General features: G+C 18.4%; 3 protein-coding genes across 16 annotated transcripts; 1 reads left to right on the forward strand and 2 right to left on the reverse strand.

Moving 5' to 3' along the window:
- Positions 1-3,104: 3,104 nt before the first annotated feature.
- Positions 3,105-7,166, reverse strand: LOC413727 (probable ATP-dependent RNA helicase pitchoune). Its single transcript, XM_026440503.1, has 10 exons — positions 6,986-7,166; positions 6,795-6,899; positions 6,553-6,681; positions 6,231-6,491; positions 5,862-6,176; positions 5,475-5,776; positions 5,243-5,395; positions 4,965-5,135; positions 4,259-4,436; positions 3,105-3,952 (listed from the first exon to the last, which is right to left on the reverse strand). Exons 1-10 carry the CDS (start codon positions 7,080-7,082, stop codon positions 3,786-3,788), a joined length of 1,878 nt encoding a protein of 625 aa, XP_026296288.1. The 5' UTR covers positions 7,083-7,166; the 3' UTR covers positions 3,105-3,785.
- Positions 7,167-8,544: 1,378 nt separating this feature from the next.
- On the forward strand, positions 8,545-11,608 carry LOC725942 (glutathione S-transferase 1-1). The gene is made up of 6 exons (XM_026440515.1): positions 8,545-8,700; positions 9,264-9,405; positions 9,489-9,547; positions 10,146-10,287; positions 10,824-10,941; positions 11,160-11,608. Exons 2-6 carry the CDS (start codon positions 9,271-9,273, stop codon positions 11,399-11,401), a joined length of 696 nt encoding a protein of 231 aa, XP_026296300.1. The 5' UTR covers positions 8,545-8,700; positions 9,264-9,270; the 3' UTR covers positions 11,402-11,608.
- A 2,882-nt stretch (positions 11,609-14,490) lies between these two features.
- LOC409588 (putative thiamine transporter SLC35F3) lies at positions 14,491-27,789 on the reverse strand. Of its 14 annotated transcripts, none has more exons than XM_026440504.1 (12): positions 27,313-27,782; positions 26,383-26,532; positions 25,546-25,787; positions 25,072-25,218; positions 23,916-24,263; positions 23,711-23,839; positions 23,147-23,336; positions 22,983-23,072; positions 22,770-22,899; positions 19,711-19,758; positions 17,710-18,191; positions 14,491-14,646 (listed from the first exon to the last, which is right to left on the reverse strand). In XM_026440504.1, exons 2-11 carry the CDS (start codon positions 26,513-26,515, stop codon positions 17,717-17,719), a joined length of 1,932 nt encoding a protein of 643 aa, XP_026296289.1. In that variant the 5' UTR covers positions 26,516-26,532; positions 27,313-27,782; the 3' UTR covers positions 14,491-14,646; positions 17,710-17,716. The 14 variants fall into 14 exon arrangements, with proteins under 14 accessions (XP_026296289.1, XP_026296292.1, XP_026296294.1 ...); XM_026440507.1 differs by having other exon boundaries at positions 19,711-19,740; positions 27,313-27,781; XM_026440509.1 differs by having other exon boundaries at positions 17,710-18,140; positions 27,313-27,781.
- Between the last annotated feature and the right edge of the window lie 58 nt (positions 27,790-27,847).

The raw sequence follows: 27,847 nt of genomic DNA on the forward strand, positions 1-27,847 counted from the left end.
ATATTTATTATAAATAGTTTTTTAATTTATGATAGCATAAAAACTTTTAATTTAAATATTTATTTTATTTATAAATATTTATATATATAAATAAAATTATAAGATAAAATTATTATATTATATAATAAAAATATAAATATTATTTATAATTTAAATACTGATTTGAAAACCAATTATCAAGAAATTGATTATATAATATATTATTATGCATTATTATATAATATGTATGAATATCAATCTATATAATTATTTATTTTAATAAAAAATTTCTTTTTCTTTCTAAATCTATATTATATAAATTATAATAAAAATATTATATATAAAAAAATATCAAATAAAATATAAATTTATTTTATATTTATTTATAAATCTTTACTTTATCTTGTATATACTATCTATTTATAAAAAAAAAAATTATTAACTATATTAAAAGATTAAAAAAATTTTTAATTGATCACATAACATGAACATAGATTTATTTTAGCATGTGAAATCTTACCGATTATGATATTACGAAGTATCAACGCATTTAACTATGTTATAATCTCGAAGCAGTATATTTTAGAATGTATAATTAATATAGTACTACCTACTTTCAATTTGCAACCACACAGAATGTCATATCATACAGACATTCAAACTATGATTTAATTAATATATCGCATAAGAAATATGATAGTCATTAATAAATTGCTATAATGTTTTTTGAATTAAACTTTATACTAATATATTGTTTCATGTTTATTTTATATACATTTATTTACAATATCTCCTCATTATAATATCAGATTGAATATATATTATATATTATATATACATATAATGTATAATATAATAATAAATAAACCTTATAAATGATCATCGAATCATCACTATTATTTTTCTTGGATGAAACTTATTTTAATATCTATATATTTTGTTTATTCTATATTTTATTGTTTATTTAAGTATTAATTTTATTAAATAATTTTATTGTACATTATGATCACGATTTTCTGCCATAAATTATGATACATTATATTTATTTCATTGATATAATAAGATGACTATTTTCATTTTAAGTTTTTATGTATCATTTAACTTATCGTAAACGAAATTTATTCATCAATTTTCTTTAATTTTAATTCTATTAATTTTCTTTAATTTCTTTTTCAATTTTCATTATCTCAAACAACAAATTATTTTCATTTAAAACACTGTAACTTTCATTATTTTTAATTATAATATATTTTTAATAATAATAATGGATTATTTTTTTAAGTAATATTTTTTTAATTCTTAAGTAACAAATCCTGGCTTAATAAAGAATAATCAATTAAAAAATTTTTTAAATTTTATTTTCAAGTATTTTGATTAATAATCCAATAATATAATAATATAATAAATAATATGTAATTTTTAAAAAAAGATTATTATTGAAATACTTAATATGTCATGATCCACGATTAATAAGATAGTTAAATAATTTAATAGTTAAATAGTTTAAATAGTTAGATGTTTTATTCATCTGAGACAACATCGGTTTTCCAAAGATGAAAATCAATAATATTTTCAGATTATCTTATTTCATCATTTCAAAATCATCAATTTTAAAAAATCTGATTGAAAAATTGATTGTTTTAAAATTATATAATATTTTTATATAATATTCAAATATTATATTTATATTTTTAATAATTTTTATGGCAAAGTTTAAATTTCAATAAACATATATATTTCATAATTGATTTTTAATAAAACTCAAAACTCAAAGAAAAAATATTTTATATAATATAAATATATTATATAAAATTTATTTTTTATATTAAAATTATTTTTATGTAAATTTGAAAAATATAAAATGATAAAATAGATCGATTTTAAATATACAAAATATAATACAAAAAATCGATTTTGATATATGATTTTGATATTATCGGTATAACTTTACACGATATCATAATTGTCGATATTAAATCTCTATATTAATCTAAAATTTCGGGATAATTTTTATAAGATATTGATTCAATACATCAATGAAAATCTGATTCAAAAATATATTAATGCAAATATAATGAATATATAAATTTTTATCAGTTTTTCTTAAGCTTAATTATGTTTAAATGATAAGTTATCTCATTTTCACAATGTTTTTAATTTCTTAACATTAAATTTTATTTTTTATACTATTATTTTTATACTATTATTTTAAATAGTAATATTTATTGAAAATAGTTTATATTTATTTCTATTACTTTATGTACATAATATTCATATCTATTTTAAAAATATTATTATACAACTTTCTTTAATGTGAGATTATGTTTTAGATTTCTTTTGTATTCTTCATTTTTGTTCTTGTAATAACAAAAGCAATTAGAAGTTTTTCAAATGTATTAAAAATATTTAGTATATTTATCAAAAATTATATGTTGAAAAAAAATTTTTTTCTTTTATAAAGTATTAATATCAATCTGAATTGAAATCATTTGATCCATTTAAATTAAACTTCTTTTTATCATTGCATATATATTACAATAAATTTACAATTATTAATTGGAATTTTTTAATAATAACAATAATTTTATATTTAATTATATTTCTTTTTTAAAATATTTTTCATTTTAGATGTTATATAAACATTATATAAAATTATATAAATATGTATAAATTTTATACATATGTATCAAATAAGTTTAGTTACGATTCATAACTAGCATTCATAAGCATTTGTGCTGTGCAAACAATATCTAACAAAAATTGTAGATGAAGATCGTATCAATATTTTACGTTTTTATTATATGTTTTTCGCATTATTTATTATATTGTGTATTATTGAATAAATAATTAATATTATAATAATAGTGATATTATAAATTTTAATAATCCAAGATATATTTATATGATTATATGTAGAAATAAATTTAAGTAAATTATTTGATTTATTGATTTATTAATAGAATAAATTTATTAATTCATAATAAAATACATATTTTTTTATTTTAATGTAAAGAAAGATGTTATATATAAAAAAAAATAATATCAAATATTAAATATTATTGAGAAAAAATGATATTTTATTTAAAAAAAGTCAATTTTTTTTAATTTTATAAAAACAATTTGAAAATTTTTAATTGGTATCTGATTTTATATCAACATTGAGTATGTTACAAATCATTAGATTCATATAATACATATACAATATATCAATATATTGTTTTTTAATGTTAATATATAATATTTAGTTAGTTAATATATTATATTTATAAATTCCAAAAACATACATATATTTATGTATTTATATATCTAAAAAATTGACAATTTTGTAAGTAATAATCTATAAAGATATATTCAAAAATAACGATCGATATTAAAGTCTGCCACCTTAGCGTTCCACGAGCGTTACCTTTTGCGCCATATCCAACACGCCTACACACATATATTGGTAATGTAAAGTAGCGTTGACGTCATACACATGTACCATACATGGTCCTACTGAGAAATAGCGTAGGTGTCACACATTATAAAGTATTTCTCTTGTCATTTCTTACCAGTCATTAGATATTTTTTAGTTTTGTTATTTCTTTATAAAGTTATTTATTATTAAACATCAAAATTAAACTGTAAATTAAATTTAAATACTAATTTATATATAATTTACGTATATTATAAAAAGTATTGAATTTAACAATAATTATGTTTTTGTCAAATAATTATCGATTTTTAATTTATTATAAATGTATAAACAAAAATCGTAAAATATTTATAAAAATTATTTAATTTACTAGAAATATTTATATAAATAGTTATCTAACAAATTGTCGATTATCTTTTGTATGTTTATTTATTAAACGATAATTTTTACTGCGTTGTAATTGTTTTTCTGAATTTAAATTGTTTATGTTTTTGAAGTATCCATAACCGCCTTCACATAATCTTTTTCGTGGACGTGAATTTTTATTAATTCCCACTTCTATAATAATACGGTGTTAAGAAAAAAACATCTTTTATAATTATTATAATATAAAAACACAAAAAAAACATAAGATAATTGATATAAAAATTTTTATAAATAATAAACAAGAGATTTAGTTTATAAACTCTATAAATGCAAAAAATAAAATATTTTCAATATTTTATATAAATAAATTTATAATATAAAAATAAATAAATAAATAAATTTAATTTTCTATAAAGACATAATAAATATAATAATTAGAATTAAATAAAATCTAAAATTTAAATTATTAATAATTATGTATAATATTAAAAAGGATACTTAAATCCACAGCTGGAGGAACAACAAATCCAAAAGATTTTGCAACTTTTGCTAAGTCCAATGTTTCAATGTTAAAAATTTGTTTCAAATGATGAGAGTCATATGCTCTCACATATGCTTTAAATGCTTCTTTTGCTGACATATTAAGAAAATAATTCTTTGAAACCAATTTTTCAAGCTAAAAAGACAAAAAGCAATTTATTTATTTTAATATAATAAAATTTAAATAGTAATTTTAATAGTATTAGCATATAAGAAAATAATAATTGTTGTTAAATAAATATTATAATAAATATATAATTATAATAAAAAATTTTTAATTTAACATTAAATGACAATAAATTTAAATAATAAATATAAATAATAAATATTAATTGATTTATTTAAGAAATATATTGAAACTAATTTAAAATAAAATCTAAAAGAATTAAATAAAAAATTGAAAATATTATGAAAATATTAAAATTTATATTTATATGTGCTTTTTTATATTATTTTGAAATGTTAAAGTGTTATTTTAAAATTGACTTGCTAAAAAAGCCTAACACAATCTCATAGTAATAAAAAAAATTTACTAAAATTAAATAAAAAAATTAATTAAAAAAAAGTTTAATAAAATAATGAATATAACAAATATAAAATTTTTCAAATTTTGAAAGTATTTAATTATACATATAAATCAAAAAGAAAATTTATATATATTTACTTGTAATTGAATATCAGCAATTTTATTCCATGAAAAATCAAACTCATTTACAGGTACTTTAGCTTGCTTAAGATACCGAAGAAAGCCAAGTTCTTCTGGTCTTAAAATAAGTAAAGCATGGCCACTGCTACCTTCTCCACGAGCTGTTCTACCTACACGATGAATATATTCCTAAAACAATATTCATTTTACATTAGCATTATCAGCTTTTTATATGATATATAAACGATTTATTTTGAACATATAAATTTAAAAATTTTATGCTATAAGAAATTTACTTTGGGATCATCTGGGGGATCATATTGTACAATCCAATCAACAGCTGGTATATCAAGACCACGTGCAGCTACATCAGTACAGAGAAGAATACCAGAAGAAGCATTACAGAATTGAAAAAATGTTGTTGTTCTTTTTGTCTGTTTTTGTTTTCCCTATTAAATAATTAAATATATAATATAAAAATCTTATTTTTTATGCTAATTGCAAATTTTTTATATTACATGATCATACATGTATACTTAATACTGGCAAATCAATGTAATTTAAAAGTTCATGATGATATTTAACTGACATGCATGAACTGAAGAAAACCATGATTTTTTTCTTTCTGTTTTTTTTCAAGAAAGTGAATAAAAGTAAAAATCTTTTTTCACTGGGACATACAACATAACCTTGTTCTAAACCTTCTACTGTTGCTTTTTCTTTATCATCATCAACACCAACATAAACTGGTTCTTTTTTTAAAGCTAAAGTCATTAACATTTCTGTCTTTTTAGTTTGTGTTGCACTAAATAACATTGTTTGCCTTTTTTCTATAACAAAATATTTTATAATTAGTATTATATATATTTCTTATTATTATTATTATTATTTATGTGTAAAATATATTAAACTGACTTGGTAAAATATTAATAATTTGCTTAAGTTCTTCTTCAAAACCAATATCTAAAATACGATCAGCTTCATCAATAATAAGACATTGAAGATTTTTGTACAAAAAATCTGGAGTATTTTGTAAATGATCCAATAATCTACCAGGTGTAGCTACAACAATATTAATTCCTTTTGAAAGTTTTTGAGCTTCTGTTTGTCTGTTAGCACCTCCCATTAATAAACCATATGTATGATGATGATATTTCATTAATTCTTTTAAGACTCCAAATGTTTGCATAGATAATTCTCGTGTTGGAGATATAATTACACAACCAGTACCTATAAATAATAATATAATAAAATATATTATAAATATTTTCCTAATTCACGTACCATTACGAGGCATAAATTTTAATTTATAAATTAATTCAATAGCTGGTATTAAAAATGCTAAAGTTTTTCCAGATCCTGTTTTTGCAGCACCAACAAGATCTCTTCCTTCTAATAAAGGAGGAATAGCTTTTGCTTGTATTTCTGTCATATTTGTAAAACTCATGTCTTTTATTGCTTTTAAAGTATTTTCACAAACTATTTCTTCTAATACTTTAAAATTGGTATCATTTGCTATTTTTAAGCCCATTGCAGATCCAGGTACTACAATATAAAAATAAATTAAAATAATATACACATATAAAATATATATATATATACTTACAATTTACAGTTATATTATTAATATTATTTTCTATTGTAGAATTTTTATTTGCATAATCAATACAATCTTCTGTGGTACAACTAATATCATCATCTTGTAATATTCTATCATTTATTTTTTTTCTTTTCTCTATAACATAATATAAATATAATATATTATATTAATGTAATATATATTTTTGGACAATTATTAAAATGTTGATAAAAATTAATAATAAATTTTAAATAATTATTTTAACTTACTTTTTATTGATCCATTTTCTTGTATATTATATCGTTTTAATTCATTTAAATCATTTACTTTATTTTCTTGAATATTATTTTCTGAGTTTTCAATTGTGGTTTCACCTTTCAATAAATTGATATTAATAATTTTATGCAAGAATAAATTATAATAGGTTAAATATTCAATTATATTTTATAAATATACTTACCATTTTGTGTTTGTTTTTCTCGCATTTTCAAAATTTCAAATTTCTTTTTTTCTCGTTTCTTAATTTTTCGCATCAATACTTTATCAGGTACTGACATATTTATTTAATAAATTAAATATCTATTCAATAAAATAAATAGCGAAACACGTTTCACCCATGCGGTACTGAATTGTAAATAGGTTCAGTTTGTGAACCTATGAATATATTTATATATAGAGATGAAATATCTTATATTTAAAATAACATAAATCAACCAATCATTATTAAGAATCATTGGAAACAGATACTTTATAAATTAGAACCAATGAGAATGCGACAAAAGAGATGAATTAATAATTTTTTGTAATAATTTTAAATAATAAAAGCGAAACTTATTTATGATCAGTGTAGTTTTTAAACTTTATATACTAAAAAAAATATAAAAATATAAAATAATCTTATATAAAAATATAAGATTATATTATTTTGATAACAAATTTGAAAATCTAAAAGATATTGATAAAACCATATAAAATTTAAAAAAAAATAGATTTATCTAAATATATATGTACATTCTAATAAATGAAATCAATCTATATAATTTTTAGAACATAGGTACAATATATTTCTTATATGTATTTCTTCATTATATGCATTTATATATATATTATGCCTTGATATATTTTATATATTTTTTTATATTATTATTTTAGAAAACAATAAGGTTAATCAGATAGAGTGCATAAATTTAGTGTAAAATATATTAATAATCAATTCTTTTTTTATCTATGTCCTTTCTTTATTATTTTCTCTGTTTATCTAATTAGTTTCATTTATGGAAATCTAGAAATGGCCTTGATTTCACAATTTTTAATTTATCTTTGTTCTGCTTCCTATTATTTCCTATCCTTGTATTTTGCACATTATTAAAGACGAAATATAGGATAATTAATCATTCTTTCATTCTTTTTAAAAAATAAATTGCATTTTAATTTTTAATGCAAAAAATATAAAATTTTTGAAAATATAAAACATTTTCGATTCAATATATATCTAGAATTATTATTAGAAATTTTACATTAGAATAATATAATTCAAGAAAAAATAACATACAAATTTTTCTACTTCCAAAAATAACATTTTTTTTATAGCATATAGCATATGTTATATTAGAATGCATATATATTTTAACATATGATTAAAATCTTTAATTGAAAAGACTTATAATTTGTTATGAAGTAGAATATATTCCTAAAAGCTATATTTTTTTTTCCAAGTCTTTTCTTTCAGAGTATTTAAATATCCAATGATAAAAATATTTGCTTATTTAACAATATTAAAATAAATCATTAATATTTAAAATGTTAAATATTTAAAAAATTAATAATGTTAATACATTATTAAATAAAAGATTATATTATTACAAATATAAATATATATATCAGTCAAAAATCTGAACAATCAGCATATGTGATGTTTAAATATTATTTATATTTATATATATATATATATATTTTTTTTTAATACTATTGTATATATATTATAATTTAAGTTATCATCCTATAATTATCATCCTATAAACTAATAGGTTATCATTAACATTAAGGCCTTGAGAAACAGAGAAAGGAAAACAAGAGAAAGGAACTTTGTGCTATAAAATATCAGTACAGTCTTACATTCAAATAAATACTGCACGATTTTCTTTCTTAAATTATTGTCAATTAGATTTTTTTCAAGTAAGTATTATTTTTTTTAAATTTATATTTTAATATATATACATTAGTTTCTTTTTTTTTAAAATTAAATATATTATAGTGATTGAAATATAATATGAAATATTAATACAAATATTATATATTATAAATACTAATATTAATACAAATATTGATATGTAAAATAAAATAAATAATTATAAAAATAAAAAAAAAAAATAATTATAAAAAAATTTTTTGTTGATTTTTGCAAAATATTAATTTTTAATGAACATCAATAATTTATTTTTATTTTTTAATATTCTTGATATTATTTGAATTTAATATTATTATATATATCTATCGAAATAAAAAATGATAAATTAAAAATATACGATAATATTTAAATAAAATTAAAATTCATTAAAATTTTAATAAAATAATATTATGAAATCTTAAAAATTTTTTTATTTAAGATAAGATAAATCGATATATTTTTATCATATTGAAATTTAATAATTATTTGTAAAATATAAATAATAAATATAAAAATTTAAATTCTTATTTTATTAATAATAAAATCATATATTAAATATATTTTATTTTAGATCTATAATGAAACTTTATAGCGTTTCTGATGGACCACCATCTCTTGCTTGTCGTCAAGCTTTAAAAGCTTTAAATATTCAATATGAATTGATCGATGTAGATTTTAACAAGGGAGAACATATAACAGATAAATATGCACAAGTATTTTTATTTTAATAATTTATTTATAAATATTTTATTACATATTGTAACATAATATTTAATACGTGTAATCATTTTTATAGTTAAATCCACAAAAAGAGATACCTATTTTAATTGATGATGATCTTATAATGGGAGAAAGGTATTTATAAATTAAAATAAATTTTATTACTTACCTAATTAAAAAAAAAAGATTAATAAATTAAATACTTTTTTTATTTTATTTTATATAATATTTAATGATTTCTATAAAACTTAATATTATTTATATTAAAAATTAATATCGTTTATAAATTAATATAAACAATATATTAATATAATGATACATATCTATGATAATGTAATTCTGAACAAAATAATAATGTATCAAATATCAAAATTTCAAAATAGATTAAAATTTACATATATATCAAATGCATATAGAAGTTTTATTGAAAATGAAAAGAAATTCTAAAAATTTTAATCAAGAGTTATATTATATATAATTATATATTATATATAATATATACATATACATAATAATATATACATATATATAATATATATTATATATATGAATAAATAAAAATATATATATAAATATACATATATTATTATTTTGTCTAGGACTATAAATATATATTTAATTTAAATATATTAAATATACGAATTGAAAGAACAGATAAAATTAACATTATTTTCTTTTTTAATACATTTTTTTTTTTTTTTACTTTATTTCATTAAATACGTATATACTTAAGCAATGCCATTCTACAATATCTTGGTGATAAATATGATATAATGGGAAAATTATATCCAAAGGATCCAAAAGCCCGTGCAATAATTAATCATCGATTGTGTTTTAATTTGGCTATGTATTATCGTAATATTTCTGAATACGTGGTGAGTAATAATAAGGATAATTCAATATAATATTATATTTATAAGTTCTTATATTGATTCATTTATATATTACACATTTATTTGCATTTATTTTCAAGATTGTATGATATTCAATATAATTTAATAATACAATTATAAATATAATGCAATCAAAATATCGAAGTTGTTTGTTGAAACGATTAAAAACTTCTCCTATAGTTGATCAACATATGTATAATTATTTAAAATTCTCTATTTTTTTTATTTTGCAAAATTTATTACTCTTTTATTTTTCATTAATTTTTTTAAAATTTGTAATAAGATGAAAGAAATATCGTATTTAATTAAGATTAAATAAAAATGTTGTTTTGTTAATTTAATAATAAAATAAGGTTAACTTAGAATATTTGAATTTTAAAATTGTTTTTCTAATAAAAATAAAAATGTAACATTTTAAGCTCTTTATTCTTATGTCACATTTGTCACATTATTTTTTAAAAAATATGCAATTATTTAGTAATATTTTTGAATTAATTTTTATTAAAATATTTGTATAGATGGCTCCTATATATTTCGATTATAAAAGAACTTCTCTGGGTTTGAAAAAAATGAAAATGGCTTTAGATGTTTTTAATACATATCTACAACGCGAAGATTCAGAATATGCTGCGGGTAGTAAGTATTTTAAGTTTTAATATGAAACTTTCTTAAAATAGACGTTATTAAAAAATGAATATACAAAAATTTAATTGATTTAAGAAATTTATTTTATTCGTAAAAACAAACAATACTTTTTGATAATACTGATTTACAAAAAGAGATAGTTTCAGATCTTTCACTTCGTATCATTTGTATTATTACATAACAATTAAATTATTACATTTATTTAATAGATACATTGACTATCGCCGATTTCCCCTTAATTACTGCAACTATGTGTCTAGAAGCTATCGATTTCAAATTAAATACATGGTCTTATTTAGAAAAATGGTATAACAATTTTAAACAGAAACATCCAGAATTATGGGAAATCGCCGTAAAAGGTATGCAAGAAATTAGTTATTACGAGAAGAATCCACCTGATTTATCTGATATAGATCATCCAATCCATCCAATTCGTAAAATTAATAAATAACTTGACAAATAATTTCATATGAAATGTTAAAATATTTGTAAATTATTTGTTAAAATTGGATGTCAATATATCGATTATATTCTAATAAATTGAATGTTTTTATTGACATATGTAACATATGATATTTATAATTTTTTAAACATTAACTTCAAATTAACTAAAGCTATGTTGTATATACATATATGTAATAAATACTCTACAATTATATTTTTTTATATAGATACAATTATATTTTTTTTTTTATAGAATGTTTAATGATTTGTATAATTGACCGTATGCATTATAAATTACAAGATATTTTACTTGAGCTAAATATATAGTTAATCTAATTTTGAAATAAACAAGTAATGATGACAATTTAACAAATAATAAACAATAATAACTTATTGTATATTTATATAATTGTTCATATTTTAAATTTTTTATTAATAAATTTATTATATAAATAATTCTTTTTACTAAAAATAACATGAAGATTCATTATAATTTTGTATACTTTGATTAAGTATATCTAAATATGCACAATTTACTTCCAAAAATTTTTCAGGAATTTTAAAAAAATTTTGAAGTCACTATATGTCAAATAATACATAAATTACATAATATATATATGTTTTAAATAAAACAAAAACAATTATAAAATTATTTATTTTTAAATAATAATAATTGAAATTTATATAGTTTAGTACTTTTTATCTATTATCATAAGTGTTATTATTTACTTTTATTTGCTAATTTTTCGTTTTTAAAAATATTTATACAATCAATAATGGATATCAATAATTTTTATTCATAAAAATTTATATTTGCACTTAAAATTGGAAAAAAGTTTATATAAATTTGATATATTATTTAAATATAATCAAATAAATATATATAAATATTATAATGTAATTTCATATTAGATTTTATTTAACAGAGATTTTATTATTTAAAAGACTAGGAATAATAATACCGTAATGATAGTTTAGTATATAATTTTCTTTACCATATATATAATATAAAAGTTAAAAAATTTTTGAGATATAATTTTTAATAGACTTTAATATAATTAAATTCTCTAGGAAATGGATATTAATTTTATGAATGAATATTAATATTAAATATGATATACATATCTAATAAGCAGTCCTCTGATACATATAGTACTTTTAAGTACTTACATACTTTTTTTCATATAATAGCTCAAAAAAATATTCGAATACATATCATTAAAATTTTAAATAATATTAATAATAATAAATAATAAATAAATTTTTATGTTAAATTTAAGTTTTAAAACAATATTATTATGAAACATAAAATATTATAATATTGTTTTTTAAGATTTGAATATAACATAAATATTTTTATTATTTAATAGAATGCGTTCAAGCAGTTTTATAAATCACTGTCATATATTGCATAGATTCTAAATAAAATCATGCAAAATTATATTTTAATTTTAATTATTAGAAATAAGTAATTCTTAAATGGAAGTAAAGTTCATATCTATACTACTACAAAATAGATTAACTGATATATTATACATAATGTTACATATTATTTAATTGAGCGAATATTTTATATTCTTTTGATAACATGAACCAAAAATTTGCAATTTAATACAATTTGTTGATAAGAACATTTATTTTTTATTTAATCAATTAAGATTAAATCGTTAAAACATTCTATTAAGTTATATTTTATTATTATATTATATTAAGATAATAAAATATATATATATAATAAAATAATAATTTTATAAAATTGTATTTTATAAGATTATAACTAAATATATTAAATTAAAATCTTTTCATTACCTATTTCATTCATTGTTATCATATTTGATTGTCTTTATAGTATACATATGAATCACTTATTTCTAGACTAATCTTGACTATATTACTAATATTGATAGAAAGCTTCTAAAAAAATGAAAATTTTTGCATTTCTTTAAATGTAAAATATTCAAGAGAATTTTTATTATAAATAAAAGAAAAATTATCAAGATAAAAAGTTATATAATCTCTACTTGATGTGAATAACACGATAGGAATGATTTCTAAATATTTTATATTAATAGTTCTAAATATCTCTCTTTAATCTATATAATTAAATTCTAAGACTGTTTTATTTCCCCTTTCAAACTAATTTACGTATTGTTTTTCTTTCTTTAAGTTTAATTATCTTTAAAGTTAATTTGAATATTATGAATAATATTAAAATTTAAATATAATTAAGAAATAAAAACGTAATATATTTATTATTTTCATTGTACATCATGTTTCTAAAAAAAAAATTTAAACGAAACTTATGTTTTTTAATTGTAATATCAATAAAAATCTAAATTATTTGATTAATTAGTTATAGTATATCTTATTTCTAATCTGTTATTGACTATAGAGATATGATTATTTAATATCATAATATTCCTCTCTTTTATGATATAAAACATATATGCATTGTATACTTTATATATATAATATAATATTCTATTATATATTTATATATTCATAAAAGAATATGAAAGAAGTAACTATATGACGTAGCTATAATTTTGAAAATAAAAATATTATTAAAATCGAAAATCATGAATGAATTTTATCATAATTGTCGATATTAAAAAATTAATATTTTTTAGTAATAAATTTTTTAGAGATATGTGTATATGATAGTTATCAAAGATAAAATCTATATACTATCTTAAAGAGAAATTTTTCAAATTATATATTCAATTTAATAATTTAATAATTTGTAGTTAATATTTGTTGATTGTAAACGCATATTTTGATTAAAAATTTAATAAATAATGTCTTAGAATTTGAAAAAAAATTCATTGAATATAAGTAAATAATTTAACTGAATTATAATATAATATTTATTTTAGAATTATTGAAAAAAAAAAATTAAAAATTTTGAAAATAATAATATAAATTAAAATAAATATTTAGACCAAATACAACGAATAAATTGTAATACAATTTTTAGTATAATTAAGATTTTAAAATAAAAATTTTTATCCCCCAAGACTTTTGTATTTGTTATCAATATTTTTTTGAGATTTTTAAAATTAAAATGTAAACGTTTCGAAGGTCCACGCATTACTGTTTTGGCAAATTAATTCTATTTGAAATGATAGTACACATAGTCACCGAACTCTTCCTGAAGGAGAACGAAGATGTGATTTTATATAGCCAGTGCGATAATCAATTACGTCACGTTGCGTACCTCCTGATACTCCATGTCCATGTCTTCTGCTCCATCTGTAATTAAATCTTAGATTATTCGTTTTCTGGCTTTCTAAATAACATCTTCATTTACATGCAAGTATTATGTTTTCTTTCTTTTTTTAGCACGGCTAAAATTGTAGAAATTTTCTAATTATCTCATACAATTTAAACTTTTTTTAATTTGATATGAATTAGAAAATTTCTACAAAAATAGCTTTACACATCTTTAATTTTAAAATTTGCGGCTTATTTCTTCGTTCAAAGAAGAAATAAAAAAAATACTGATTGAATTATATTGATAATGTTTCAAATATTTTTGTAGAAAATTATTAATTTGTTAATATCTTTATAATATATTTCATCTATATGTCAATCTTTAATATATTTAAAAATTTTACTAAATGAAATATATAATATTTTATTTTATTATTTAAATGAAATATATAATATTATATATAATATTTTTCAACAAAAAAATGTAAGATATGTTGTAAAATTATCTGCAATATCATTATGTACTATATAAAAACTAATTAATAAGTTAAAAGAAAAGATTCTTTAAATATAGAAAAATATTAATAGAAGTATCCGCAAATTTTAATAATATGTTACGTTATAAACTAAATTTAAAAAAAGAAAATTGTCACGCGAAACGCCAAGCAGCATTAATCACGATTTCTCATTCCATTAAATTACATCTAAATGAATATTACATTAAAGAATAGGAAAAAGAAATACTAACAAAATTATCTAGCTACAGGGAAAAGTTTCCAGTCATTCTTAAATGCAGGCATGTCATTGCATGTACTATATAATAATTTTAATAAAAATACAACCTACCAAAAACTAACATTTCAAAATTAACGATTCAATTACAGATATGCAAAAATTTAAAAAATGAATTAAAAAATTTTCTAAAATAAGTCGAAAATCAAGATTATAAAAATTAAAATATTTTCGGCTTTGTTTCTTAATTATTGAGCTTTAAAAATTAATGAAAATAATTCTGGATGTGCACAATTTTTTTTTACATGAACAAATATACAATAGTAAACAAAGTTTAAGAAATGAAAAATAATATAATAATTCTCAAGTTATAGTAGTTCTATAATTTATATAAGATAAATTTCTATCCACTATTGAATTTGAAAATCATTATATTCTCACGATGATTTGAAATTTTTTTTTACAAAAAAAATTTTATTGTATTATATTAAAATATGGCAAGATTTTTAATAATAGAATACGATAAAATACGATTATTATTTCCATTTCTTTTTCATAGAAAATTTTTCTGATAATTTTTTTTTTTTTTACTTGAATTGTTCGTATTTGATATTTTTTAATATCATTAACTAAAAAGAAAGCAAATTCTTGATTTTCGTTTTATTTTGATTCAAAGAATCATTTCTTAAATTTTTGGATATCAATTGTATTTTGTATATGATGATTATATAATACCTACATATTTATACATAATACAAAGATAAATATCTTTATTGGATAAAATTTTAATCATTCAGTATGTAAAATATTAAAATATAAAACGATCTAACTCGACAACATTAAAGTACTCACACTTTTTCATTGCATAATAAAATCGCTTTGATAAAAATTATATTAAATAAAAAGAACAGCGATGCATATAAATTATTATTATCAGTATTTGTTCGATAAGATTTCTAACAGAAAAATAATATTAAAAGCTAACTGAAAGACGTACACATAAAAGCCAAAGATATCGAGTACCAAAGTACCTGTAAGATAAATATTATTTCAAATGATATTTTGAACTATGTACTAACAAGTAAATATTAATTTAATAAATGAAACCACCGACAAAACTATGTACGATATTCAAAATTTCTTCCATGCAGATCTCGATGACAGGTGAAAATTGGACCGTTTTCTGAGAACAGAAAATGTATAAAGTTTATCTAAATTTAAACGTTGATTATTTACTATAGTATTATTAGCATTTACTATAAAATTAAAATAAAAATCTTTAATTAAATAATAATCTTTAATTTATATAATACAAGTTCAACTGATAGATAATTGAAATATTTATAATAATGATATTTTTTGTATGGTTATTTATATTGTACATAATAAAAATAAATTAATTGAATAGTAAAAAATTAATTAAAATAAATATATATTAAAATATTTAATATACGATATCATCATACAACGAGTAAATTGCAAGTAATTAGAAGTCGTCAAGTTAAATGAGTTACATTCCATATTTAATGTGATATATTTAACATGTATGATGAAATATATTGAATATATATAAAAAGAAAATATATATATATATATATAAATACATATTTAATATAATTATATAAAATTTATGATTAATATGAAAAATTATTTAAATCCAACAAGACATACTATTTTTTTTATTATTTCTTTTAATTTTTTGCTGAGTTTTGCTAATTATTTGCTGAAAAATTTAAGTAAGAAATTTAATAATTCTTAATATTTGATTTCATAAAAAATTATATGACATTATTATTTTTACATTTCATTTTTCTTCATAAAAATTAATATTAAATAAAAAGTTATAAATTTGTAGAAAAAATTAGAATTTATATTTTTTATATTTTTCAATAACCTGAAAATAAAAATAGGAAATATAAATTAATATATTTTATTTCAATTGTATTTAGAATGATAATTCTTTTGCAAGATAATTAATAAATCGATTAAATAAATCGTATTTAATTAAAGATATAATAATGTATATAAATATATCTATAATTTGAATTGTTCATTTGAATCGTATTTTGGTTTGGTTCGTAGTTTGGTTCGCATATAAAACATTTGAATTTCGTTGAACATAATTTTTATGAAATGAAATAAACTTTCATATTGTTTAATTTCCTTTTTTAATTTTATTTTTTCTTATTTGTCTGGACATATTGTGAAATTAATTTTTATAACGATATGAAAAATAAAAAAAAAAAAGAAACATAAAAAGAAAGATGAACCTGTCGACAAAATTGATTGCGAAAATATTAATAATTTTTTTCGATGTAACTTCACATAAATTCAGAACCTCGATTCGCGATTTTTAATATTCAGCCATACCTTGTCATTAGTTCTGAAGGCCAGGGGGATGGGAACGTTGATGATTATTCGTCGCGGTTGAGGTTGTGATCGAGGTTGAGGTCGAGGTCGAAGTCGAGATAGTTGTCATGATGGAAGTTGAAATCGGAGTCAAGGTTGAGGTCGTAATGGAAATAGGGATTCGGCGACGTTGGGATTCGGAACCCATGTTGTTCTGCTGGGACGAATTAATGTGTCGATGCGTCAAATTCGCACTCGTTGTCATCGGTATCTCGCTGCTTGAGTGGCTGCTATTAACTTGATTGTTGTTACTGCTGTTCATTGGCAGTAACATTTGCCCATCACCGTATGCCGATGAAACACCGTAACTTCGTAGCCGATATTGCCGTTGTTGAATTGAGGAATACCGGCTTCTAGCAAAAGTGCCCCTTCGCTGCTGTCCGCCCGTGGTACTGCGTATATTAATCCCTTTCATCAATATTTTCGTTATTTCCTGCAAGGACCTGTAGACGGCTTCTTTCGACAGTGGTTTTAGCTTTATCCTTTCTTTTTTTTTTTTTATGTTGCAGTATATTATTTTTTACACGATTTGTATATATCATTAAAGGAAATTATAAATAATTCGTTAATCTAGAAAAAATTTATTCTTTCATTTTATTTTATCGTTTCATCGTTCTATCGATTTGAAAAATATCATATATGTATATAAATCAAGGCTAAATCTTAATTTAGGGCATTAAAAATTTTGAACTTTTTTTTTATGTCTTTTATAGATTTTGATAGATTTGAATTTAAAAAATGTTTGCCTTTGATATTGAAACTCATTGACTCGAAGTTTTGCAATGAATTTCATTAGTTAAAATTATTTCTTAATTCTGCATGAATATTTATATACATATCTATAAAAGAATATAAATATTTCAGCGTATATAAATTTTCAGCATTAATTAAAGTTTAATCTAAGTTTAAATGTTCAAATTTTTATATAATATTTATTCTAATTTAGTTTATTTTTTTTTTCACAATTGTATGCAAAAATAAAAAAATTTTTTTAATATTCTTAAATGAATTATATTACAATTATATATAAATATAAATTTTTAATTTTATTTAATTCATATTTATAGAAAAAAGACAATATTAAAAAAATATATTAATTATTATTATATTGAAAGATTTGTATTTATAAAATTTTTGCGTCGATTAAATCGATAAATATTCAATATCATAAGGAAATATTGAATGGAAAATTTAACGAAAAATTTTTTTATTTAACTCACAAATAATATTTTTTTCAATAATATATAAAATAATAAATTAAATCTATATTGATTTATTTATATTATTATTATTTTTTATTTTATTTCAGAAAAAAAATTGGTATTTAATAAAATATATAATACATTAAGATTAGAGTAAAAATTAAAACTATAATATATGTATAAAAGTGACAAATGTACATGCTTTTTAGTTAAAAAAAAAAAAAAGAAGCACATATAATTTCATAGATGCAGAGATAGATATTAAACGTATCATAATATCATGCATGATATATCATGAATTTCGTTATATTTGTCATTTGAAGAAAATTCATCTGAAAATTTTAAAAATTACGTTTTAAAATATAAAATATATATATATATATATATATGTACATTAAAATTTTAAGATTAATATTTAATAATTAATAATAGTTAATCATATTTTTTAAATTATTTATCATATTTTATTGAATTAAAAAAAATAATTTGGTAATTGTAACAATTGAGTTTACTAGATAATTGAAAGATATAACTTAGTAATGTCATATCCCATTCATTTAATATAATTAAATGTTATTCATTTAATATATTACTTATTAATAATAATGCTTATTTTATTTATTATTTAATAATTATAAATATTTTTTTGTAAAATATATTTAAATACTATAAATTATAATATAATAATTAACATGATAAATAATACAGATGAATTTTCGATGTAAGTAACATATAAAACGAAGACAATGTTTTTTCTTACCTCGAACTGTGACTCATGAGGACTATGTTTCTGTAACAGCATATAATCCTGATTGTTGGGAAGCGAGTGATGAAATGTTGACGTTGAATCACAAACAACACAACAAGCAGCTCAAGCAATTTTTTTGTATTTTCTTATGTAATTGAATTGAATATTCTGATTCATATATTGAAAATAACATTAATAAATTTTAAATTTTATATATAATTATTCAAGTAAATTGTATTTTTAACTTTTAAAATTAAATTAAAAAAAAAATTGAAATATATTACTAATAACTAAAATTAAATTAAATTATTTTTTAAATTTTTAAAAAATTTTAATTTAAATATTTTGCAAAAATTAAATCCATTAAAAATATATAACAATTTTTTATTTTTTTTTTAAATTCAAAATATTTCAATATTTCTTGTAAATGTATATATTAAATTTTAAATTATATATTATGCAAAACGTGGTTACGTAAATATCAATTACATGTATAAACAAAATTCATTTATGAGAAATTTTTTTTGCTTATATTTATAATTCTTATACATTTTACTTTGCCTTCTTTTTTTTCCATTGATAAGACATTGTAAGGAAAAACATATTTAAAATTAATGACTCGCATTAAAATGATTTACGAAACATTATATATATTTATTTTTTAATAACATAAATTAATTAATTGTTTTTTAATATAATAGAACAAATATTTAATATATGCAAAGAAATAAAAAATATATTTATATTAATTATAATATTAATTTGTTTCAATATATTATATTGAATTATATTATATTTAATTATATTTGTTTCAATATATTAAAAAATAATTATTATAAATATAATAATATTTCGCATATTCTGTGAATTTATTAATACGAGTAAAAATGCAATAATTTCTTGTGTGTTATCATCATTATGTTTAATATTAAAAATATTAAAAAGTATTATAATATAATAATATATAATGGAATAATGTAAAATTATAACATTAGAAATATCTAAATAAGCAAAATAAAATGAGCGAATGGAAAAAGACGCGAAAATGTAAATTAAAATATAAATAACACAAAAAAAAAAAAACAAAATATTAGAAAGATTTTTTGTCTCTTCATAATTTATTTTACATATTATATTTTAATTGGTTTTATTTTATTTTTTAAGTTGAATTAAATTAAATTAAATTTATTAAATTATTTTATTTAATTTTATTATTTTAATTTTGCTTTATTTATTTTTATATATACATATATATATGCCGTTCATCAATCGCATTAATTTTTTTGAGTATCACTATATTAAAAACAAGATAAGAAAATATTTATAAACAAATAATTTATAAAAATATAAAATATATATATAATTTATTAATATGTTTATAATTCTTTTTTAAATTTTTTTTTTCTCTAAAATTCTAAACACATAAAAGATTATTAATTATAATGAAAACTTAAAAGACCTTTTTCGATTACAAAAGACAGAATATAATATATTATGTTTTATTCTCAAATGCTTTAGAGTTAATATATTAAAAATAAATCAAAAAATAAGATAAATTATATAAAAAACAATAAAATTTTATAATCGAATAAAAACCAAATATAAATAAAAATCCTTTTGTTTTAATTAAATTAAAATTCAATATTAATTATTTCTTTATAATGCATAAAATACAAAAATTATAGCTTTTAATTAAATTTTTTAATTAATAGCAAAAGATATTTTAAATTAAATTTTGAACGATAATTTATTCAAATTAATTATTAATTGATAAAATGATTAGACTATAAATAATTTAATTTTTAAAAATTGAATTTTTGCATGTAGAAATAAATTAAATATTTTTATAGATATTTTATAGTAAAAATAGTAATATTTTATAATAATAATAGTAACTTTCATTCAACAAACTTATGTGCATTTAATTTTTCATTATATTATACATTAATTTTTATATTTTTAATAATTAGCAAATTGTATATATTCTAACTACTATATATTTTCACAATTTGCATGTATCTAAAAGCTGCATTAACAAGATAGCAATTTCAAATTATTGCATAAACTTTGAGCTTTGTAACATGTAAGTCTATCATTTCTACGAATAAAAACTAATTTATTCAATACATGATGTAATCATGAAATATTTATCTTGGATATAAAAGATATTTTTTTAATTATACTTTAAACCTGTTGCATATTCCAGGCATCCTGCAAAATAATATCAATGCCATTTTTCATTTTTGTTAATTCATGAAACACACCTCTAAATGGCAAAGAAAATGTCTACTCTCTGCTTTGAATTTTTTCTACACAGCAAAAATATAAAATCATTATATGAACTATCACACATTTTTAATTAATATTTTAATTAAGCAGCATAAAATAATATTTTGATTAGACCAAATCAGTCTTTCAAATTTACCTATACATATGAACGCACGTTTAGCGTTTTAAAAAAAAAATATTATCATCAATGAAAATATAATAAGATTTTAATGTAAAAACATATATTATTTATTTAAATAAATATTTCAACTTTTTTAAAATTATTGACAGAATTAACGTGATAGCAGAAGCAATACACGTGATAATTTTATGCATAATATTAAAATGTTATATACAAACATATTATATATAATTGCATAATTTAAAAATAGATTGTCTTTTATTAAAAGCTATTCACAAAGTGAAATATGAATTTAGATATGCTTCAAAGAAATTCAAATATAGAAGTAAATAATAGAAAAATAGATATTTATAGGCCATTTTTTATATATCAAGCATATCCTACATCAGTGAGACTACATTGCCTCTATGGTGCAAAATAAGATAAACGACATTTTAATATTCTTGCAAAAATAGAAAAAAGAAATATATAAATATGTATATATGTATACATGTATGTATGTATATATATACATACACATATACACGCGCGCACACGTGTATGTAAAAAGATAACAAACATAGGACGCTTAGAATATCTACAAAACTAAAAACTAAAATTCATTTAAAAGTTATAAACATACCATAAAATTATATATAAAAATTATATTTAAAGTGCATACCGGAGTAGTCTGGTTATGTAATCTGGCCAATTATCTGGAAACATCACGAGAAAGAAGCCAACTGCTATAAAGATCATTCCTGCCAATTTCATGCCCATAAAATGAGCTCCATATAAAAGAACATCCAATGCTGTAATACCATGATATTATTAAATACAATTATTAAATATAATTATTATAAATTAAATTAATAAAGTTATATTTTTACCGTACCTGCAGACACAGGTACAGCGGTAATCAATCCTAATGTAATGAATAGGTCATAGGTCAAAGCAATACTGAAGTTACCAAGCATGTTTGCAACTAAATAATAACAAAATATAATTTTAATCTTTTTTTTTGAATTCTAGATAATTAATGTTAAGTGAAATACTAACTTAAATGCAAAATGCTTGCCGAAAGTAATGCCGTCCATGGTAATCGTCCCCATTGTATGCTTTCTGCTCCCGAAAAGTAAAGAGCTAAACAAATTGGCCATAATAATGCTGCATTGCACAATCCAATAAGTGAAAAGAATAAAGACATTTGACCAAATGTTGTTTCTCCTATGACTTTCTTAAACAGCACCTAATTTAACATTATATTATGGCTTTTATAAGATCCATTAAATTATTTTGATATATTTAATATTGATATATTAATAATATTTAAACAATATTAATATAGTCAAGATATAAATTATATTATAATCTTAATCCTTATCACTCCAATTATTTAGCGCGCTTTGTCTTTGCTTGTTATCTTGTTATTTTTATTATAGTTTTATTTTATTATATTCAAATATAATTAATTAAACAATTATTATTTTTTTTTTAAATATAAATCATGATTGTATTAAAGAAAAAACTTAAGAAATTCGAATAATATTTAATGAAATGAGTAACATGAGTTACGCGCAAAAAATCTTGAAATAATAAAGATTTAAAAACATCGACTTTTACCTTATAAACTGCTGAACCAGCCGCTGCTGATGTTGCTAAAACAACACCTCCTAAAGTTGGACTTCCAGTTATGCCATCCATATATGCTAAAAGTGCAATTCCAGTATTGCATAAAATGACTGCTACTATCTGTAATAGATTTATTCATAAATACAATAATTAATAATTAAAGATACATTATAAATTTTCTGAATATGCTACTCACCCTTACTCCAACAAATTGTTCATGAAGAATAACCCACGATAATAAATACACACAAGATACATTTGTTGCAAAAAGTGCCATTACATCAGTAGCTAATAATATTCTAAGTGAATAAATATACATATAATTTGTAACTACCCAAAGTCCACAAAAAAGACTACATCTAATTAAGAAACGACCTCCGGTAAATCCTTTGTCACGAAAACCTCGTAAACTTTCTGCAATTATTTCGGATGGAGTATTACATTTAATTCTTGCAGATTGGCAAAGAAAATAAACTGGGAAGTAAAGAATTTCCCAATTCGTACAAAACCAAGTTGTAAAGAATGGAGCATTATATGGAATCGCCTAAAAAAAGAAAGATATGAAAGAAACTCTAAGAATGTTATTCGCATAATAGATTTTATTTAAAATAAAATAATTAATTAAATTAATGTTTTTATATTTTTATTAAATTTTTAATATAATTTAATATAATTTATATTATTTATAATTAATATCGACATTTGTAATAATCATTATATCAATTGTAATTTATACATTTATTTTGAAAAGAAGATTTCTAAAAGAACAAATGCTATTTCTTCATTTTTTTATTTTAAACCAATGAATTATTTGCAATATATTGTTTATATTTTAAAAATATCATAAAATATAAATCTTAGAATAAAAAAAATAAAATGAAAAAAAAGAATAATATATAACATGAATAAAATTAAATTAAAATAGTTATTGAAAAATAAAATAATATCGAATTTATCTAAAAATTAAAAAAAAAAATTTTAAAATAATGTTTAATTAAGTTAAAATTAAGTTAAACTGAGATTTTATATCTTATTCGTAAAACGAAAAAATTATAAAAGATTTAAATAGTTATATAATAAATGATGTTTTAATATAAATATAATTCGATTGAATTACATTTTTTTATATATATTATATTATTTATTAATTATTAAATTAATAACTAAAGTTAATTACTAAAATAATTATGAAATAAATAGAAATAAATAGATCTAAATTTTTATCAAATTTATATAAAAATACATATAACTATAATTAATTATAATTTATTTTATAGAAATACTGTTTAATAAATCATATTTATTTAAATATAATAAAAATTTGTAAAACTACAAAGATTTTATATATTTACATGCTGATGATGTTCTGTAATAGATGAGTTAGAAAACGATGAATAAGTAGAAATTTCGTATTTGTGAAAATATAAATATTTAATACAATGTGTTGCACCGACCCAACTTGCTGTAACACATATTGTGACGCACACTCCAAAATATATCTGAAATTGTAACATACAAACATCAGATAATATATTATATATTTTTAATAAAAAGAATATAAAAGAATATATAAAAAAAATATGTATATAATAAATTATATGATTATATTATTAAACTTTGGATTTTAAAATAAAAAAATTATTAATTTTAAGAATTAGAATTCGAAAAATTATACAAAGAAATAAAATGATTACAAAGTTTGTACTTTAAAAAAGAAAAACAAGCTTAATTTTTAAAAATAAGAATTTTTTAAATTATATAAAACATAATTTTCTATTTTCTTTTAGATTAATAATAAATTATATAGATATTATTGAAAATTAAACCTTTTTCGCAGATTCGGCACAACAAGATGCGTAACAAGCAGATAAAGAATTGGGTCTTTGTTGATAAGTAACTGGCGGTACTGTCACATGGGATTGAATTTGAGTTTGACTCGTATTATGTCCTTGATTATCTCCGGTCCCCCCAGAAGCGATTCCGCTACCACTTGTCTCCAAAGGACGACAACTTGGTACGGAATCACCACAACCACCACTGACGCTACATCCCTGTTGCTGTTCACAGCCTGAATATTTAGGATTATATAATTCAAGTAAAATTTATTATTATTATTATTATTGTTACTATTATTATATTATTAATATTAATTTTCATAGTAATAAATAATATTAATCATGGAATTATTGAATCATAGCATATAATCAAATTAAAGAATACTAAACAAAAATATATGTTATTTTTGAAAAAAATATAAAAGCAATTTTTTAAAATTAATATCATTTAATATCATTTAATTTTTTAATTATTATATAATTATTAATTATTAATTATAAATCAATTTTGAAAAAAAAAAGGAAAAAAATTTTTTATTAAAAATCAATTTTTTAATTTTCGAAAGAAAATATTTTATTTTTTTATATTGAAATCAATTACAAAAATTAATTTTGTTAAAATTAAAATTTTTTTTAGAATTCAAAAAAAATATTAAAAAACAAATAGTTGTATTACAAAATTTAAATTTTAATTTTAACTTTTTTTGATTATAATATCCAAAAAATTTTAATATTAAAAACATGATTGGAAATATTATTTTTAGAATTATACAAGATTGGCATAAAAGATTAATATAACATATATATATATATATAATTAATACTTACCAGAATTGTCATGAGTAATTTGACTAGTATTATGAGAGCCATGATTCTGCTGATTATCAAGAATAACATTTGGTGTGTAAGTCTGCTGGGGATGAAATATTGTTGGAATATCCCCAATTCCTCTACTACCCATATTTAGGTTTATTTATTCTTTGAAACATGTAATATTTGTTATTGTCATATTATATTATATAAAAGTACAATTTCATTTCATATTAATAATAACTCATATGAATCACTTTTTAAATATATGATAAAATATTCTATACATAAAAAATTCTATTACAAAAAATGTAAAAATATTGATATATATTTTTTTTAATATTGGTATAAATTCTTTTTAATATTAAAATTTTAAGAAATATAAGTTTAATTTAAGTAGTTTAACTTAAATTTATTTGCTATTTTTTGCATTAATAAATTTTAAAATATTTTATTTTAAAAGTCAATTATATAAATAATATTTTTATAAATATTTTAAAACAATTTCTTTATTTTTAATATATAATGAATGCTAAAAAATCATTTATATAATATTAAAAAAAATAAAGAAAATTTTATATCAATGTATATCATGTTATATCAATATAATTTATAATATTATTTATATACAAAATTATATAAATAGTTATTTCAAATTTCTTTAAATTTAAAAGAAAAAATATTAAATTATATCATTTTAATAAAATATATATCTTTCATAAAATATTATTTCAAATATTATAATTTTTAAAAGAATATAAAGAAATTTATTATTATAAAGAAATTTTTTATTGTAAATAATATATAAAAATATGTATTAATATTATGATTTATTATTTTATTACATTTAATATATATTAAGTATGTATTATTTTATAAACACATAATTAATAAACACATAAATTAATTTTATAAACAAACTTCTTTAAATCACAAAATATGACATACCTTCTTTACATTTTTCATCAAAGATTATAATAGCATATTTTATATTTTCCACTATTCATTTTCCACAATGCATTTAATTACTTATTATATATTATATACATTATCATTTTAATTTTATTGTAATTATATCACATGATTGTTTCATTTTTTGTTGTTTCAACAATTCTTTAAATTAAAATGTTTTATGGCTGCCGTATTAAGAAAATCTAATAATACAATAGTTAGCACAGAAATTGTATTTTACAGTGTCTAAAAAGTATATTATTTTTCAAATTAAAAATAATATATAATTGTTATTGCACTTATCAAAAAATAGTTTTTTTTAAATACGCGATTATTTAATTATAATGAAACACAACATTATAAGATCCAGGTTAATGTAATAATTTTTATACAGTTAAATTCAATACTGTCTACACTAATGATCTTCAAGTTTTAAGTGTGCTATGTCACGCCATTGATTACTAGTAAACTTCGTACTACCACCCGTTTAGAATACTCTAGTTGCGTCTGCGCTTCTTACTTCATCAAGTTT

This window comes from Apis mellifera, linkage group LG4, assembly GCF_003254395.2.
Source record: "Apis mellifera strain DH4 linkage group LG4, Amel_HAv3.1, whole genome shotgun sequence".
Taxonomy (NCBI): Eukaryota; Metazoa; Arthropoda; class Insecta; order Hymenoptera; family Apidae; genus Apis; species Apis mellifera.